The sequence below is a fragment of the Symphodus melops genome (assembly GCF_947650265.1).
Source record: "Symphodus melops genome assembly, chromosome: 17".
Lineage (NCBI taxonomy): Eukaryota > Metazoa > Chordata > Actinopteri > Labriformes > Labridae > Symphodus > Symphodus melops.
In genome coordinates this window covers 20,265,382-20,281,549 of record NC_136707.1, presented here as the reverse complement: position 1 = coordinate 20,281,549, position 16,168 = coordinate 20,265,382, and the positions used below count along the sequence as shown (strand labels likewise).

Sequence of the window (16,168 nt, the reverse complement as noted above, 5' to 3'; positions counted from 1 at the left end):
AAATAAAATCACTAACCAAAAAACACATTAAAGACTAAAAAAGACTGAATTATTAAAGAAGCTGATGTCTTGCTGAAAAAGAGGTCGGTTACAGTTCTGTCACGCCTCATGTACAGAGGTTATATTCCTCAGCAGAGGCTGTGGGGACTGACTCTGACTCGGCCCTCTGCTGCATGTCATCCCCTAACTCTCTCCTCCTGTTTCCTGTCTCTCTTCAGTTGTCCTTTCTAATAAAGGCAAAAAGGTCAAAAAAACAAAATAGCAACATAAAAAAAACAACATCCCCTCCTGGCAGCCCACCACCACCCATCACTATTTCTGGCCTGAGGCTCACAATTAATCAAAGTAAAACTGTCCTATCACTACTCTAAAATATCTATGTAGGAAACTCACATCAAAAAAACTCAAACACGAAAACACATCACTCAAAGACAGCAGAAATAAACATCTGATGAAAAGGTTGAGACCAGATCCAGAAGCCTCGTTTTACTTCTCCATGTTCTCAGTGGGACCTCAGTGGTTAAACATGTAGTAAACCTGAAATAACCACAAGAGAGTTCAACAGAACACTTGTGATATTCTACTGATGACTTTCATGTTACCATTTCATTGTCTACCAGAATGTTAACTTTTAATCAGGAGTTTAACTTAAACTTACCTGTGCAGCTGACGGGCCGGGTTGATCAGCACTGGTGTGGATAGAAGCATTGTTAGCAAATGCTACAAAAATACTGGAAGTGAAATAATTTTTTATCTTAAAGGGATACTTCACCCATTCAACACTACTACCATGTTTCTAATGATACACAGCTTCATGTAAATGGGTGCAGTATCCCTTTAAATCAGAGCCTTGTCTATCTACTTTAAAAAAGTTTTACCTAGTATGTGATGTGTCTTCATCAGTGATTGTTTTCAGTTTGTTATAGTATTTTGTCACCGTCTCAAGCTCCTTTTTGACATCTAAAAAAAATAAAGTTAAACTTCAGGTGCAGAAAAAAGTCACTTCCTGTGTTAAAGGAACAATATTTCAGTTTGATGCATTTTGGGTGACCACAGAAGGTCCCTGAGTGCAGCTGCACAGTTGATTTTAAGCAGGAGTTGTGAAATCTGAAATGACATTGCCAAAGTTAATCAACCATATTTACTAACATGGTAGAGGTTTTCAGATACTATGCAGATTTAACTCTGCAAGCGTCTTCAGCCAATTGTTTGTGAACTATTTGCATGTGGATTACATGTATGTGTAATAAACTGTTGGCCATTCCTAAATGGCTACAGAGAGGGACCTTCATTACATGCAAGTTGAGATACCGTAGGTCTGTGAGGTTCCAAAACCAAAAACTTGTAAAATCCTCTCAGTAGGTGACCTTATGGAAGAATTTTAGCATATACATTCATCGGCCACTTTATTAGGTACAGCTTGCTATTATCAAGTTAGACCCCCTTTTGCCTTCAGAACTGCCTTAATTTTTTGTGGCATATATTCAAAAAGGTGCTGCATTTACTTTGAAACTTTGTTTCATTTACAGAGATTTTGGTCAATATTGACATTGGAGCATCACACAGTTGCTGCAGATTTGTCGGCTGCACATCCACAAGACAAATCTCCCATTCAAAGTGTTGGACATGGTCAGAAACAATGCTCAGGTAGGCTGTGGAGTTTAAATGGTGTGCAATTAGTACGCAGGAACCTTGGTTGTAATCAGTATTTAATTGAGTTACTTTTGCCTTTCTATCAGCTTGAACCAGTCTGGCCATTCTCCTGACCTCTAGCATCAACATGGCCTTTTCACACAGAGAACTGTCGCTCACTGGATATTTTTTCTTTTTCTGGCCATTCTCTATAAACCCTTGAGATGGTTGTGAGTGGAAATCCTTGTAGATTAGAAGTTGCTGTATTACTCAGACCATCTGAGTGCCGCCTGGCACCAACAACGTTACGTTCAAAGTCACTTAAATCAACTTTTTTCCCCCATTCTGGTGCTCGGCTGCCATGTGATTGGCTGATTAGATATTCACAATAACAAGCAGTTGAAAAGCTGTACCTAAAGTGGCCGGTGAGTGTAAATTTCTTCAGGCCTGTAGTGACATTAAACTTGACATTTGAGCCACAACTTCTTGTTTTATGGGGAAATGTATTGTTTTTTTGTCCTGTCACAGTCACATCCTTTGACAGGAACTCAAACTTTAAATATCTCGTAAGTTTTGATGTCTTTTCTGCCAGGTTTCAGGGGGATGGAATAAAACACCTAGGAGGAGATATCCATGCTTGTATATAGATCTGGGCAACCCACATTAATTACATTCGTAAAATTTGCAGTTTCATTTCTTAGCTAAATCAATTTGAGGAGACACTATTGAGCCATTATGCAACACTAATGTGACTGACCCACATCAAAGTAAATCACATTTCGACAATTGATGCTGGCAAGGTTACCTCAGTTTTGGGTTAAATTTTCAGGAGAGAAAATATTTACAAAACCAAATTGAATTTTTAGACATTCACATTACCTGGAAGGGATTCACCATCTGTTCTGAGTGAAAGCTCAATTGACTTCTGCATAGTTTCATCCAGTGTCTTCATGATTTCATCCTAAATCAGAATTACACAAATATTACCTGCACGTATAAAAAATGGTTAATTGGATAATACCTAAATGAACTGTTTAAATATGTATTCTCTGGGATGATCAGGCAGCACAAAGGTCTTTAATAGATAAAAACTTGTGTGTGTTCATTTTTAGTAAAAGCTAAACATTTTTTGCAAAACTGCAGTAATAAAAACTATCTTCAGAATGATGCACTTTCCACTTCAATTAAGAAAAGCCTTAATGTGAATATTAATATATAATCATAGATAAAGATGATTAAACATGTGCAACACAACATGTTTTATAACAATCATATAAAGCCATGAAGGGTGAATTATGAACCATGACAAACTTTTAGGTTTTGCAGATTTAACATCATCTCCTCTTTAGCCTCCTCAAACATGACGTCCTTCTTCGCATGAACATGATTCTTAATGATGGCCATTGTTTTCTTCAGAGAGTCTTTGCCTTTACATTCACTTGCTTCTACAGTGAAACAGAAAATGGTTATAAATGCATATTAATGACATTTATTTGGTTTTATTTAATATTTCAAAGTTTACCTTTATAGCATTCCTCCATGTTTTTCTCAATTGATGTCGTCAGGCTGCTGTAGATTTCTTTCTTACGCTCTCGGATGGTTTTTTTGAGTACTGCCTTCATTTTTTCTTCCTGCAACAGACAATAGAAAATACAAACGTGTATATCTGCAAATTACCATTTACCTAATTGATGGTGTTCTCCATAGACAATTCATATATTTAAAAAAGTCTGTGGCCCCCCTTTACATTCATAAGAAGCTTCAAACAAAACTATTAGATGAGACGTTTCCATCACTGTCTCTTACCTCTGTCCTGAGAAATTCCAGTTGCAGCCGCACACTTTCGTACTTTTCAGCCAGAGTCTTTGTGCCGAGTGAAAAGGAACTGATGGCCCCGTTGAATGGATTACGTTCTAATTTATTTCTGAAATAACAACAACTAAATCTTTTATTGATCAAATATTGACAAACGTTCAGATTGAAGAATTGGATTCATATACTTATTGTGTTAATAGATTTAAATGACTTTAAATAACTATTGCACACATCTTTCCAATATTATTATAATCGCCATTTAAAGAGGTATTGTCTAGACCTAATTTAGTAACTTCTTACGGGAAGGTCTTCCTAAATTCCTCATCAATGCTCTCCGTCAGCTTTGAAGCTAATCTCTCATTTAGGTTTAGTTGTTTCCCGTCTTTTGGTTTGTGGACGCCATTTTTTGCCATAAGGCACTTCAATGTCTTGTGAAAACCACCTCCAGATTTCCCGTCCTGAAAGAAAAACAAACATTTTCTTAAATGATTATCTGTTGGATTTAAAGAGCACATTCAATATTTTTGATAAAGAAAGAAAATATTAACATAATTACCTGATTTACTAAGGAGTTTATGTCACTGTCACTTAAAATGTTTGATTTTTCAACACCCTCCTTGAGGCACTTTTTAAAAGCCTCACAGGAAACTTCAATGGCCTCTGAGACTTTCCTTGATTCATGTGTCAAGTTTTCTTCAAGGTCTGTGCACACATTTATGTCAGCCTGAACCAAAGAGAAAACATTTAATTTTAAAGAAATAATCTTTTCCCACATTGGGTTTTTTTTCGAGGCCAGTTTTCTAGTCATGTTCTTATTTGATCTTACCACTTTTCCACAGCCGGCACCTTGAATGAGGGAAAGAATCCCATATGCTCCTGACACATACTTCAGTGTCACTGAGTGAAAGTCATTCAGTTCTTGGAGAAATTCCTGAAGTCTGGGGACTTCTATAGAAAAAAAAAAATACAATATACAGCAATTATATCCAGAGAAACTTCTTGTCATGGTTATTGTCTGGTTTTGTTTCTGTATTTCATCTTGTTTTAATTCTTTCTCTAGTGTTTCTGTGTATGAATGATTCCTTGTGTGTTTTACTTTAGTCTTTAGTGTGTTTCCCTCTGTCCTGCTATGCTGCCTGTAAGTTTATTTTCTGTGTTACTTGTGTTTTAGGTTCAGGGTCTCCTGTTTTATTTTGTAATATCTGGTTTAGGTTGCGTTTTAGGTGTCTGGTTTTACTTTGTAGTTGTCCTCAGTGTTCTGATCTTGTGTTTTTTGCTCTCTGTTTCCCTCCTGTCTTGATTACCCTGATTGCCTGCACCTGTCTGATTAGTCTCACTTGTGTCTGATTACCCCATATCTATTTAGTCTCTGTGTTCCTTCCCTCTTGTTGTCAGTTCATTGTAGTTTGTGTTTGTCATACGAGTCTGTTGTTGGATTTTGCTGTTGTATGTTTTTTGTGATTCTTGGTGGCTTCCCGTTTTCTCTTCTGTTGGATTAAGTTTGGAGTTATCTATTTTTTGCCTTTTTGTTATAATAAATCATCTTTTTGTTTATCTGCAATTGGGTCCTCCTCCCCGTGTTCTACCTAAATACGTGACACTTCTCACATGTAACAGATATTCTCATATTCAAAGGTTATGCATGGGCTTCACCTACCAGTTGCATCTGGTCTGAGCCTTTTTTCCTTCAGAAACTCTTTGGAGCTCACTGTGAACACTTCGAAACAGTCACCACTGAACTGTGTCTGCATGGAAAATGTATACATTAAGGCCAAGACTGCATTAAAACTTTGTTTTAGATCTCCTGAAATTTCAAAACTCACCTGAACCCCCATTTGGTTCATGAATTCAGCCTTCACTTTACCCTTGGCTAGCTTGTTCCTGTCAGATATGGCCTCACAAACACGATCTTTTGAACTGTCAGAAGAGAGGCATGTCAAGCTGTACCTCATACATTATCTGAGTCCTTGAAATGTCAATGTCCATCTTTAGTTTGATGTGGTTTTCTTTCTTCAGGATGAAAGTTTTAATAAATACATAGAAATGTTCTCGTCAGTGTCTTCTTTTAAATCAATTGTTAAAAAAATCACTTACAGATCATCTGAATCTTCAATAATATCAGACATGGTGCAGATGAAGTGAATCCTCTGACATTGGCCACCATTTCCCATAAGGCTCCTGGCACTCTGCAGAATCTCCCATGCTTCTGGCTCTGATGCTGCTCTCTTAATTTCAGCCACGATCCAAACAGTGGAACAGTCTTGAACAACCTAGATGGATAATCCAAGTTAGTCATGAATATCAGTCAATATCAAAATAATGTTATACATTTAATGCAAGATAATAAATATATAAATACATTTCAATGAAGTCGATATCAGTGTTTTGTAATAAAATAATGTTAAACTAAAGACAACATAATAAAAGTGATGCATTTAAATTATTTACCTTTTTCCACATTTTATCTCTGCCCTTGTTGCGGTCCCCATTTCCAGGTAGATCAACAAGTGTGACATTCTGAAGAAGTTCATTATTTGGCACCCTGACAGTCACACACTTCACCAGAGGCCAAAACCATTTCTTTATGCCTTTTCCTTCTCCGTCCTCTGATCTGCTTCTTGTGTATTTCACAAGTTTTGCAGACAGCTCTGTCGCCTAACACATGAAAAACAAGATTACAGATTTATTTAAATGCACCTTGATGACTAGAACAGTCTGATTCTGTAAATTCGTGCCACAGACAATCTACAAAGAAAAAAGATAAAACTTTCCAATAAAGAAAACCATTACCAAATTTACCAAAAAGTATTTCTGATTTAATTAGAGGCTCTAAACATTAAGGATTAAGATCATTCTCTCCTTAAGTCTATCTATTTATTGAATTTACATGAACATGTTCTTAACTACTCAGGCTGTATGTAAATTACAGACATCACTTTATGTCTGAGATTAAAATGTTCAATGTCTTCTAAACAAGAAAGCTTTCTGTAATAGATTTTCGGACATACTCGTAAAGAGTGATACTGTAGATTGACTCTTTCTTACTTTTTTACAGGACAAGGTTTTCTTAACAGACTTGATAAATTCATCAATTTCTTTAAAATGTTTGTCGTCTGTGAGATATTCTTCAGAAGGGTTTTTTTTCCACTCTTCTCCATACAGCGCTGACATCATTTCCACAGCGTCTCTGTAATCAGCATCTCCCTTATTGCGGTCTTCGTCTTTCAGGATGAAAGTTAACAAGTACCACAACTCCTGCTTCAATTCCTAAAAAATAAAATAATCATTCTTTAACTTAGTTGACTTATAACTTTAGAAATCAAATCAATGGATGAGGCAATGCATTCAACATAAAAACATCCTTTTAAAAGTCTGTGGCTATAAGGATATGTTTTACGTTCATCTTATTTTACCTCTTTTGTGATGAATTCAATCTCTGCCTCGTACTTCTGGTTCTGCTTGTTAGCCTCCACCTTGATGATGACTGTGGTACAAGCACTGACTGACTGACTACTTGAGGGCAAGAGATCCTTCTCTCCAACGATAGCATTTATTAAAGAGCTTTTTCCAGCCCCTGTTCTTCCAAAGACTCCAACCAGCTCCCTCTTTTCTGTCTCCAAGTCACAGATTTTTTCCCTGGTGTACAAGAGTTCAGTGTTTATTTATATTGAAAATGTTACAATAAAGGTGTCACATATTAAGCCGTCTGCTTTCTTGCTGTCATTTATGCACCATCGGATCATGTTATCATTGGATGGATAACCATAAAAATGTGCAAATCTTATTCATAGCAGTTGACGCAGCAGCAGCAGTTTGGTGTTTCTTGCCCAAGGCTGTTCCAACATACGACTGCAGGAGCTAGAAATTGAAACTATCACCTTCTTGTTGAGAGACGACCAACACCACTACTGAGCACATCATTGTAAAGTGTAGCTATGAGGATCGTCTGCACAGGAGAATATACATAGAACAGTGGTGTCCACTGTGTCTTGTGGGTCAAAATTGTCACGTTATAATCACCACAGGTTTTCAAAACATGTGGAAAATAGTCAAAGGGTTAGGGTTAGAAAAAACATACATTGACCAAACCTTTTCTATTTTAGGAATATATTTCACCCCTTGTCCACATGAAAAAGAGAAACAACAAAATGTGCCATCTGAATGAGGTCTCAGGCCAAAATCTTCTTCTGAAAATCCCGGCAAGGGGCCGCAAATGGCCCTTTGGCCGCACTTTGGACACCCCTGACATAGAACAATGAATTCATGTGTTGCAGGTTAGATGATAGCTGATGAAGATGCATTAAATACAATGCAATTCCTTTTTCTGGACTCATGCTAAAAGGGTCAGTTACAATTTTCTTTGTGACATATAAGCATTAATGTAATATCTTATTTTTTTCTTACTCTAGAAAATCATTCAGCCTTGTATTTTCTTTGTTGATTTTTTTACGAACACGTCCCATGATGGTTCTCACTTCAGACAGAATGTTTCTTTCTGTTTAAGAAAAGAAAAGACAAAGAAACAAGTGTATTAATTAGATGCTGTACATAAATAGATTATGTACAAAAAATCTTTTCTGAAAGTTGCAGAAATGCCTTTAAATAGAAGAACATTGGTCACTTATATGCATCCATAGCAAAGCCCAAACACTGTGCCTGACCACACCTCATTTTAAGACTAACATGGGCCTGTTGGTCTTGTTAATCAGGTCTGTTCATGTACATGTTTGTTTAGTCAAACAGTGTCAGTGCTGGACATGGAAATGAGAACTACACTTAGCAGAAACTAATATTAACACTTGTGCTGCCCTGTGAGCTGCTCAGGCCAAGTGAAAGACCCGTAGATTAAGTCATTGTTTGATTTTATGAAGTAATGGAAGCAAATATACTGTCTCTATGGCATGTTGCGAAGAGACACCAAGGTTTAATGTCATATAAGTCATGACACAATGTATGTATGCTGGTGATTGTGGGGTTCTGGTGTTTGTAATGGTTCTCATTGTAACATATATGTCATGTTTTGGTTTCTCTTACTTTATAACTCATTGCTTTCAGGTTAGCTCACAAGTGTTGTCACTTCAATCAACTCATTATTTAAGCCGGCTCCTTCCACACTGCCGGCGCCAGATTATTGTTCTTCCCTCAGTGGTTTGTACTCTCCGTGTATTTACCAGTTATTTAGTGCTCTGTGATTGCTCGTGTTATTCCCTGTAGTGTTTTTGACCCTTCGTGTTTTTTCTCCCTTTCGCTAGTTCCCAGTCCTGCCCGTCCTGCACCTCGTGTTCCTCGTCGTCTCATTTGTCTTCATCTGGCTCTACTACACGCGTGTTTTTGGATAACCTTCGAGTCACATTATATTCTTGTTACACATTTGAGTCACATTATATTTACTTGTACACATTATTGTCACATGTTATTACACGTGTCACTTGTTGTTTAATAAATTATTGTTCGTTTATTCTGTCTCTGAGTCGTGCGTTTGGTTCCACTTCTATTCTGAGTCGTAACATACAAACCTGCATATGTGGTGTCCTGTCGTTGTTTCTTTCTTGGTGGTGGCAGACATCCACTGTACTCCCTCTGAGGCTCCAACGTTCTTTTCCCTTATTTTTCATTAAAAGAACAAAAAGAGCTTTTTGCCTCTTTCACTACTAAAACATACAAATAGTTGATTTGTTAAAGCAAGACATCATTGCTACAAAAGCAGATTCACCATAAATCAGACATAAGATACTTTAGACCATACCTTTATCACTTGTGTTACAGTTGGCCAAAACCTAAAGATGAAATATCAGACTCATTGAAACAGATATCATCCAAGCTCTAGTGTGACAAAACCTCAGGAAGTGGAGTCCATCAGTCCACTATTAATTCAGTCAAATATGATGGTGATTTTTGTCAGGACACATCAGTAATTATGTTGCACATTGTTAAATAATAGAGGTAAAAACATAACAACAGTATCCCTGGAAAATGTGTTTTATCCTTACCTGAACAGAATCATCAGTTTCTTCATGTTCCTGTTGACAATGTAAAGAAAATCATTCTAAGAATAAAGCCATTTAGAATACAATTAAAATATTTGTGGTCCGACTGCACTGAATGAAAGAAAATGAATTGGACTCACAGGAGTAGAAAAACAATTAATTACCTGATTTGTTGCATTTTTCTCCCTCTAATGTAAAAGGGATGATTTTTTTTTAAAAATCAATAATTAGTGAAGACATTTTGAAAGACTACAGTTAATGTTATTATAGTCTTTGTTTGGGCTTGTGAAATTTCATCTGATGGTTTCTTCAAAACAGAAATCTGTGTTTATCTTTTTATTATGAATGATTGGATCTATAAGTATGAATTTATCAAACCAAATACATTGAAGAGAATTACCTTTAGCATCTCGAATTTCTTCTTGAATATTGACCTTGGTCCACGTTTCGTGATCAAGTGGTCAATGTCATCATTACTGAGAAGGTAAAAACTTTCCTCATTATATTCTTCCTCTGTTATTAGGAAGAAAAAAAAACAATTCAGAAGAATCTTAGTCAAACAAAACCAAATCATTGTGTAAAACGCTGAAATTCTGTCAAGTGTAAGTTGAGAGTATTTCAGAGCCATATTACAGCACTTTTGTTTTCATTAGCAAGGGATGCAAATTCTAAGCATTTGACTTACACGACTGTTGGTAAAATTAACGATCAATGTCCCCAGGGACATGCATTAATGGAGAGATGTAAGAGTGCATAAGATTGTCTATTAATTGCATATGATTGAATGTTTCAGTATTGATGGGAAATGCTGTCACCATCAAAAAGAATTGTAATACTTCACCTTGAAATTTTTCTATCCACTCGCTGAGACCCCATTCAGATAATGTTCTTTGAACAAAATCATCCATGACAGGAGACAGCAACTGTAAAGTAATCACACAATAATACAAAATATTGTATTACAACTTCACATATTGCAGACATTTTTGTTAATTAAATAATAGTATAGTAACATACTAAATAGTAATTAGACAAAGACAAGGAGTACATCTCCATTTTAAAGCATCAGAGGCTGCTGCATGCTTCCACTTGCATGGTGGACTGCAGACAATATGCTGTTTCAACATTTCTGAGCTCACAGTCACAACTGCTCTAACAGTAATATTGGGCAAAGAATCAGGGATTGCACAAGAACAGGTGCCATGGAAAAGCTAAACACAAGTTTAATGTAACTGTTGCCTGCTGAAAGACAAATCTTTGTAAGAATGGCACAAAAAGGTAGTGTTAGATTTACATACATTCAAAAGTGATACCACATAACCAGTAGTCGAGTTGTGAAAAAATTACTGGGGGGATGGTAATTATTTTCACCTATTAAAACATCTGCATTTCGATTTAAAAAATAAGTTGCTACTTATGAAGGATTTTGTATCGCTGAATTGGCCTGAATGTTAGAGGACTACTATGGAATAGCCTGCCTTAGAATTAAACATGACCTGTTGAAATGGAGGCTTTATAAAGTCTATCTGTGAGGCAAAGGTGACGCTAGCACCTCGCAAAGAAGCCTTAGCAAATAATTCTAGTACAGAAGAAGTTTTTTCATGCAAACTAGGCCTATACAAAACAAAATATTGGATCAATTTAACATGAAAGACCAAACAAACAAAATTAGTCCTATTTTTTTTTCAATTTTGACAATGAACTGGTGGAAATAGAAGATAACCTTGTTAAATGATCTTGCTAGCATGTTAAGTATGGTTCCTTAACGATATATTAGACAGTAGGCTGAGTAAACATCAATAGAAATGCTTATGAATATGAAAGAATGTAGACTGTATAGTGCTGGACTATATTTACCTGTCGGTCAACACAATTATTTTCCATTTATGATGTTTGGTTATCTACAGTAATTATCCTTAATGTAAGAGAAAACAGCCCACATTGCAGCAACAGCACTTCAGGTTCAGTCCAGAAAGACAGAATGTAGACCTCCAATAGGCCTATAGAGTAAGACAGTGTCATGGAAAATTTTACTCCATGTCTCATATAATCTGTTATATAAAATGTATCTGAAATGTCTTAGAATACTACATAACACAGGGTATTGGGTGTTTTTTGTTTACCATCATTTCTCACCCTTTATTCTCTTTCTCACAGTTTGTAAATGTGGGAAGAGTCACCCAGACTCTTTCTCACTAGATTTCATCTCCTTCTCAGCCTTGGGAGATGGTAAATAGTCACGTAGACTCCCTTTCTCACAGGGAGAAAGACCGTACCCTGCCAGGTGGGCAGGGGCCCCTATGTGGCGTGATGGGGAGTGCTCTGTGTAATATGTTAGAAATGTATAAGTGTTCATGTTTGCTTTGGTTCGGGGCTTTTTGCCTTTCTTTCACTCGAAAGGGAAGGGTCTTCGAACGCATATTTTGCCTTCGAATAAATGTTCACTGTAATAAGAGATTTCTTGGGTTCTTTTCTTGAGTAGATTTTCTCACTCTTTATTCTCACTTTTTGGTATTAGGAAAATTTCCACAACAACACATTCACTGTCTACTGTAGGCCTAGGCTTACTGTAGGCTAAAGGAGCAGAGGCCCCTGAAGGTGGGAATTGGAGAGGAGTGTACTAGTTTGATGACACTACATCATGTAACAGGACAGTTATTGATTATTATAATAATATAATTTAAAAAAAACAACAACAAGAAAAATTACTTGAAAGCACTAATCAATGTAGTAAAAACAACGAAAGATCACATATGTGTAAAATGATTTTGCTGACACCACTACGCTTCTGTGTGAAGCTTTCGATTTTTAATATTGTATCTTTTTTTTAGTGTTGCAATTTGCAGACGGTCCCTGCGCATTCGAGCCACAGTCGGCTCCGCATAGAGGCCAATACAATTACCCAAGCTTGGAGGTCGGCTCTTTTTAAGGAAAATCGGGTTGTAGCTTGCAGTCCACCTTGCTTTGATTCGAAAGAGGTATCGGTTCTGTTAAAGTAATGTTCCGCTGGTGATTTATGGGTCCGGGAAAGCCGAATCTGTGAATATCTCTCTAACTTTACCTAAGCGTTTTGTGCCCCTATCCCCAGATTTTATTTGACTGTTTTTTCGCTCAACATGCCGAACATTTTCTGCTATTTTAACTTCTAACAATAAAACATTTACTACATTTGGTTTCTAAAGCTGTAGTTCACATGCATCCATAAACATTACAAGAACAGGGATCAAATATGGCACTGTAGAAATGACAATGCATTTAAATTGTAGTAAAGATGTTGATTTCCAATTTAATGAATATTGGAAAGAATCTACAACCTCAATTTATAAAACAATCAGTTTACAAAATTTCCCAATTCCTCTAAAACTTTTTTTTTAACGATAATGTTAAGTTTAAAATTGCAGATGAAGAATTACTTATGAAGGACCTTATTAAGTTTGTAAGTCAAGTTGTAAGTTTTAAAACAAATGACATCTCTATTCCTTTCTCATCTTATGTAACACTGCTTTACTTACAATTCCTTTGGAGTCTGTAGACGATCCTTAACACAAGTCCAGAAATCTCCACAGATGGCTGTATCAATACTCTCAGATGATGAAGTAAAAAAAAACAAAAACATCTCAAGCAGTCATTAAACCTCCATCACTTCAGTCTTGTCAAATACACAAGAGGTTACATGACCTGACACTTAAATCACTTTCAGTATGTTCCTCTTCCTGTAAATGGAAGTGATGTTTCATTCAACTTTAAATTCACAATCTCTCTGTCTGCCCCGCCTTCTTGCCATCAGCACTTTTACTTCCACATGAACTTGTTTGTTCACAATCACACGTCACAAGTTGATTTAACATTTTTATTTATTCATCTTGAATCATCTCTTCCTTTCACAACGAAAATTTAAATAATGATCACAACCTTTTTTCTTTAACCATTTGCTTTTCTCCCTTGTTGTCAAACACACACAGTAAATCATATATTTCTAATTACTTTTCCATATTTCCCCTCTGGAGCCGTTGCTGTGTTCTGCAGCTATCAGACAAAAGTTGAATGTTTTTATATCTGGAACCAATTTAAAGTTTAACTAAAGGTCTGTATTTTAATTAATGTGCTTAATTAATTGCAAAGACAACAGGCATGTGTCAGAGTGAATTATACAGGTTGTTTTTGAGACTTGCACTGTGAAGCTGAAACTCTGAGACACAATGGATCATTTGTTTTCTTTCGTACACGCAATAATATGAACATCTAGCAGTGAAAGGGTTAACTGTGGACAGAAAGATTCTTTTATCTGAGTTTTAAAGCTCACATGTTTTTATTTATACCTCTATAAACTTGATTAAATGGTAGACTTGGTGGTTAAAGTCCAAAGTGATTTGGGCTGGGATGTTCTTCTCATTGACTTTAATGAAACGTTTGAAAGGGTTGTGCAGTCAACAGTTAACACATATCCACCAGCTGTATGTAAATGTAACTCATAAACAGGTTTTATAGGAGGGTCTTTGTTGCTGTAACGTAGATCTGTTATGATGAAACACACCTGTATTATATGTTCACAAAGCAGACCAACAGTTTCTGCCTCAGTGCAGTTCTTACTGCAAAACAACTCTTGTATAAAACAAAAAATGCCATCACAATCTAAAACCAAGAGCAACAACCACTCTGATGTGTGTACTCAATTATTTATCTTCATGGTTCAACAGCAGTTTATTCACTATACAACACATCCAAAAGATAAACCCAGGTTAAAATATTAGTCTAATAAAATGTATGGCATATAAGATGAGCCACCTTCTACACATGTTTACTGCTGTAGGTTTGTGTGTGGTTGTCTGACGTCAGGAAACTGTAATATTACAAAGTTACAAAGACGATGCTACGGATGCTGCTACAGTATGAGATGAGCACAAAACAGGCAGAAAAATCAGAATCCATGACACTTGAAAAAAAAAACGTTGGAAACAAATACAATGGAGAAGTGGTGCTGTAAAAGCAATGAACATGCTGCAAAAATGAATATGTTAATAGTACACATTCAGCAAATAGAAATTACCAAAGTCAAAAACACACAAACAGTAATCAAATGACACAGAACGAAGTTCAAATGTTCTTTACAAAGGACATCATGAACAGAGATGATTGGAAGGTTTTGAGATGTCTGGTGGAAGAAACAGTAAACGAGTTTACTTGGTGGCTCAAGTCCAAAGTTATTTGGGCTGAGATGTTCTTCTCACTAAGTTTAATTACAGGTGTGTAAGGGTTGTGCAGCCAACAGTTATTAGCCTACTGTTAATTTCATTTAAATGTCACTCATAAACAGGTTTTATAGGACTGTCTTTGTTGCTGTAACGTAGTTCTGTTTTATGAAGAACCACACCTGTATGTCCACAAATCAGACCAACAGTTTCTACCTTAGTGCAGTTCTTGTGTTGAAAGAAAGGAACACAATTATTGTATGAAACAAATATTACCATCATAATCTAAAACCAAGAGTAACAGCCTCTCTGATTTGTGTAGAAAATGATTTATCTCCAATCAATGGGGGAACAAATCTTAAATTGAGACTTAAACATGAAAAGATCAACATCCCTGATAAGAATCCCCCCCATCCCACCACCCATTGCAATTTATGGCCTGAGGCCACGATTGATCAAATGTACAACTGTCCTATCACTAATCAGTACCACTGAGTCACTTTTCAATCCCACAGTTAACCACAGTGCTAAGCTTCCAGATTATAAATGTCAACTATTTGCTGCCTACTTCATGGAGAAAATAATCAATATTAGGTCTGGTATCTGCCAGCAAAACATGCACATGAACTTTTGACCTGTATGCTACAGTATGTACAATGTGATGGTGTGACTGTTTTGATCTTGTTGATGCTAACACACTGAGGAATTGAGCAACAGAACTGACACCCTCCACATGTTCACTTTATCCCATTCCAGTCTGCATTTTTACTTTTATTTCTAATTCTGTATCTGAAAACTACCCCTAGGCAGTGTGATCAGGAGACAGCATCTCTGTGCACAGCTACGCTGATGACACTCAGCTGAGCTCTATGTGGCCATGTCTCCTGATGGCACTGGGCTGATAAACTCACTTCTTAACTGTATTTTAAATATTGAAGATCGGATGTCTCAAACAGCTCAACCAGGACAAAACAGAACAGTTTTTGGTTCAAAGTCTCAGAGAGAGAAACTGGCTCCTATACCAAATGCACTTGTTCTTAACCCAGGCAGCAAGAAATCTTGGTATTTTATTTGATTCTGATTTTATTTTTTAAGCCACGTTTGCTCCATCACAAAAACAACATTTTATCATTTAAAGAACATTTTTAAAGTGAGGCTGTTTCTCTCTCTGAGCAACACAAGTCAACTAATGCCGATTTTATAACAAGCAGGCTAGACCTACTGTAATGCTTTCTGGTTAATCTTTTATAATTTAACTATTTGTGTGCAGTTGTCTCTCCATCCAAAACATATTTTTATTTCTACCCTGTCTTGCCTATATTTTATGTTTCTTCTTGTTTTTCAGTCACTGTAAAGCACTTTGATTGCATTTGATTTGTATGAAAGATGTGTGCTTTGTGAATAAAGCTCGAATGATTGATTGATATCCAGAAGCCTCGTTTTACTTCTCCATGTTCTCAGTGGGACCCTCAGTGGTTAAACAGACCTCAGCTTTTTCTCTCCATCTAGTAAACCTAAAACAACCACAAGAGAGTTAAACAGAAC

General features: G+C 36.4%; 2 protein-coding genes and 1 long non-coding RNA gene across 3 annotated transcripts in view; all 3 read right to left on the bottom strand.

Moving 5' to 3' along the window:
* The window catches only part of LOC306837630 (nuclear GTPase SLIP-GC-like), a 96,664-nt gene that overhangs the window by 16,602 nt on the left and 63,894 nt on the right, over positions 1-16,168 (bottom strand). The window lies entirely within an intron of this gene.
* LOC306837814 lies at positions 885-3,062 on the bottom strand. The gene is made up of 3 exons (XR_013780996.1): positions 2,944-3,062; positions 2,512-2,593; positions 885-960 (listed from the first exon to the last, which is right to left on the bottom strand). It is a non-coding gene; the product is annotated as an uncharacterized lncRNA (long non-coding RNA).
* On the bottom strand, positions 5,854-7,910 carry LOC306837660 (nuclear GTPase SLIP-GC-like; the record flags this gene model as incomplete). Its single annotated transcript, XM_079365403.1, has 4 exons — positions 5,854-6,102; positions 6,493-6,714; positions 6,861-7,083; positions 7,852-7,910. 4 exons carry the CDS (start codon positions 7,908-7,910, stop codon positions 5,854-5,856), a joined length of 753 nt encoding a protein of 250 aa, XP_079221529.1.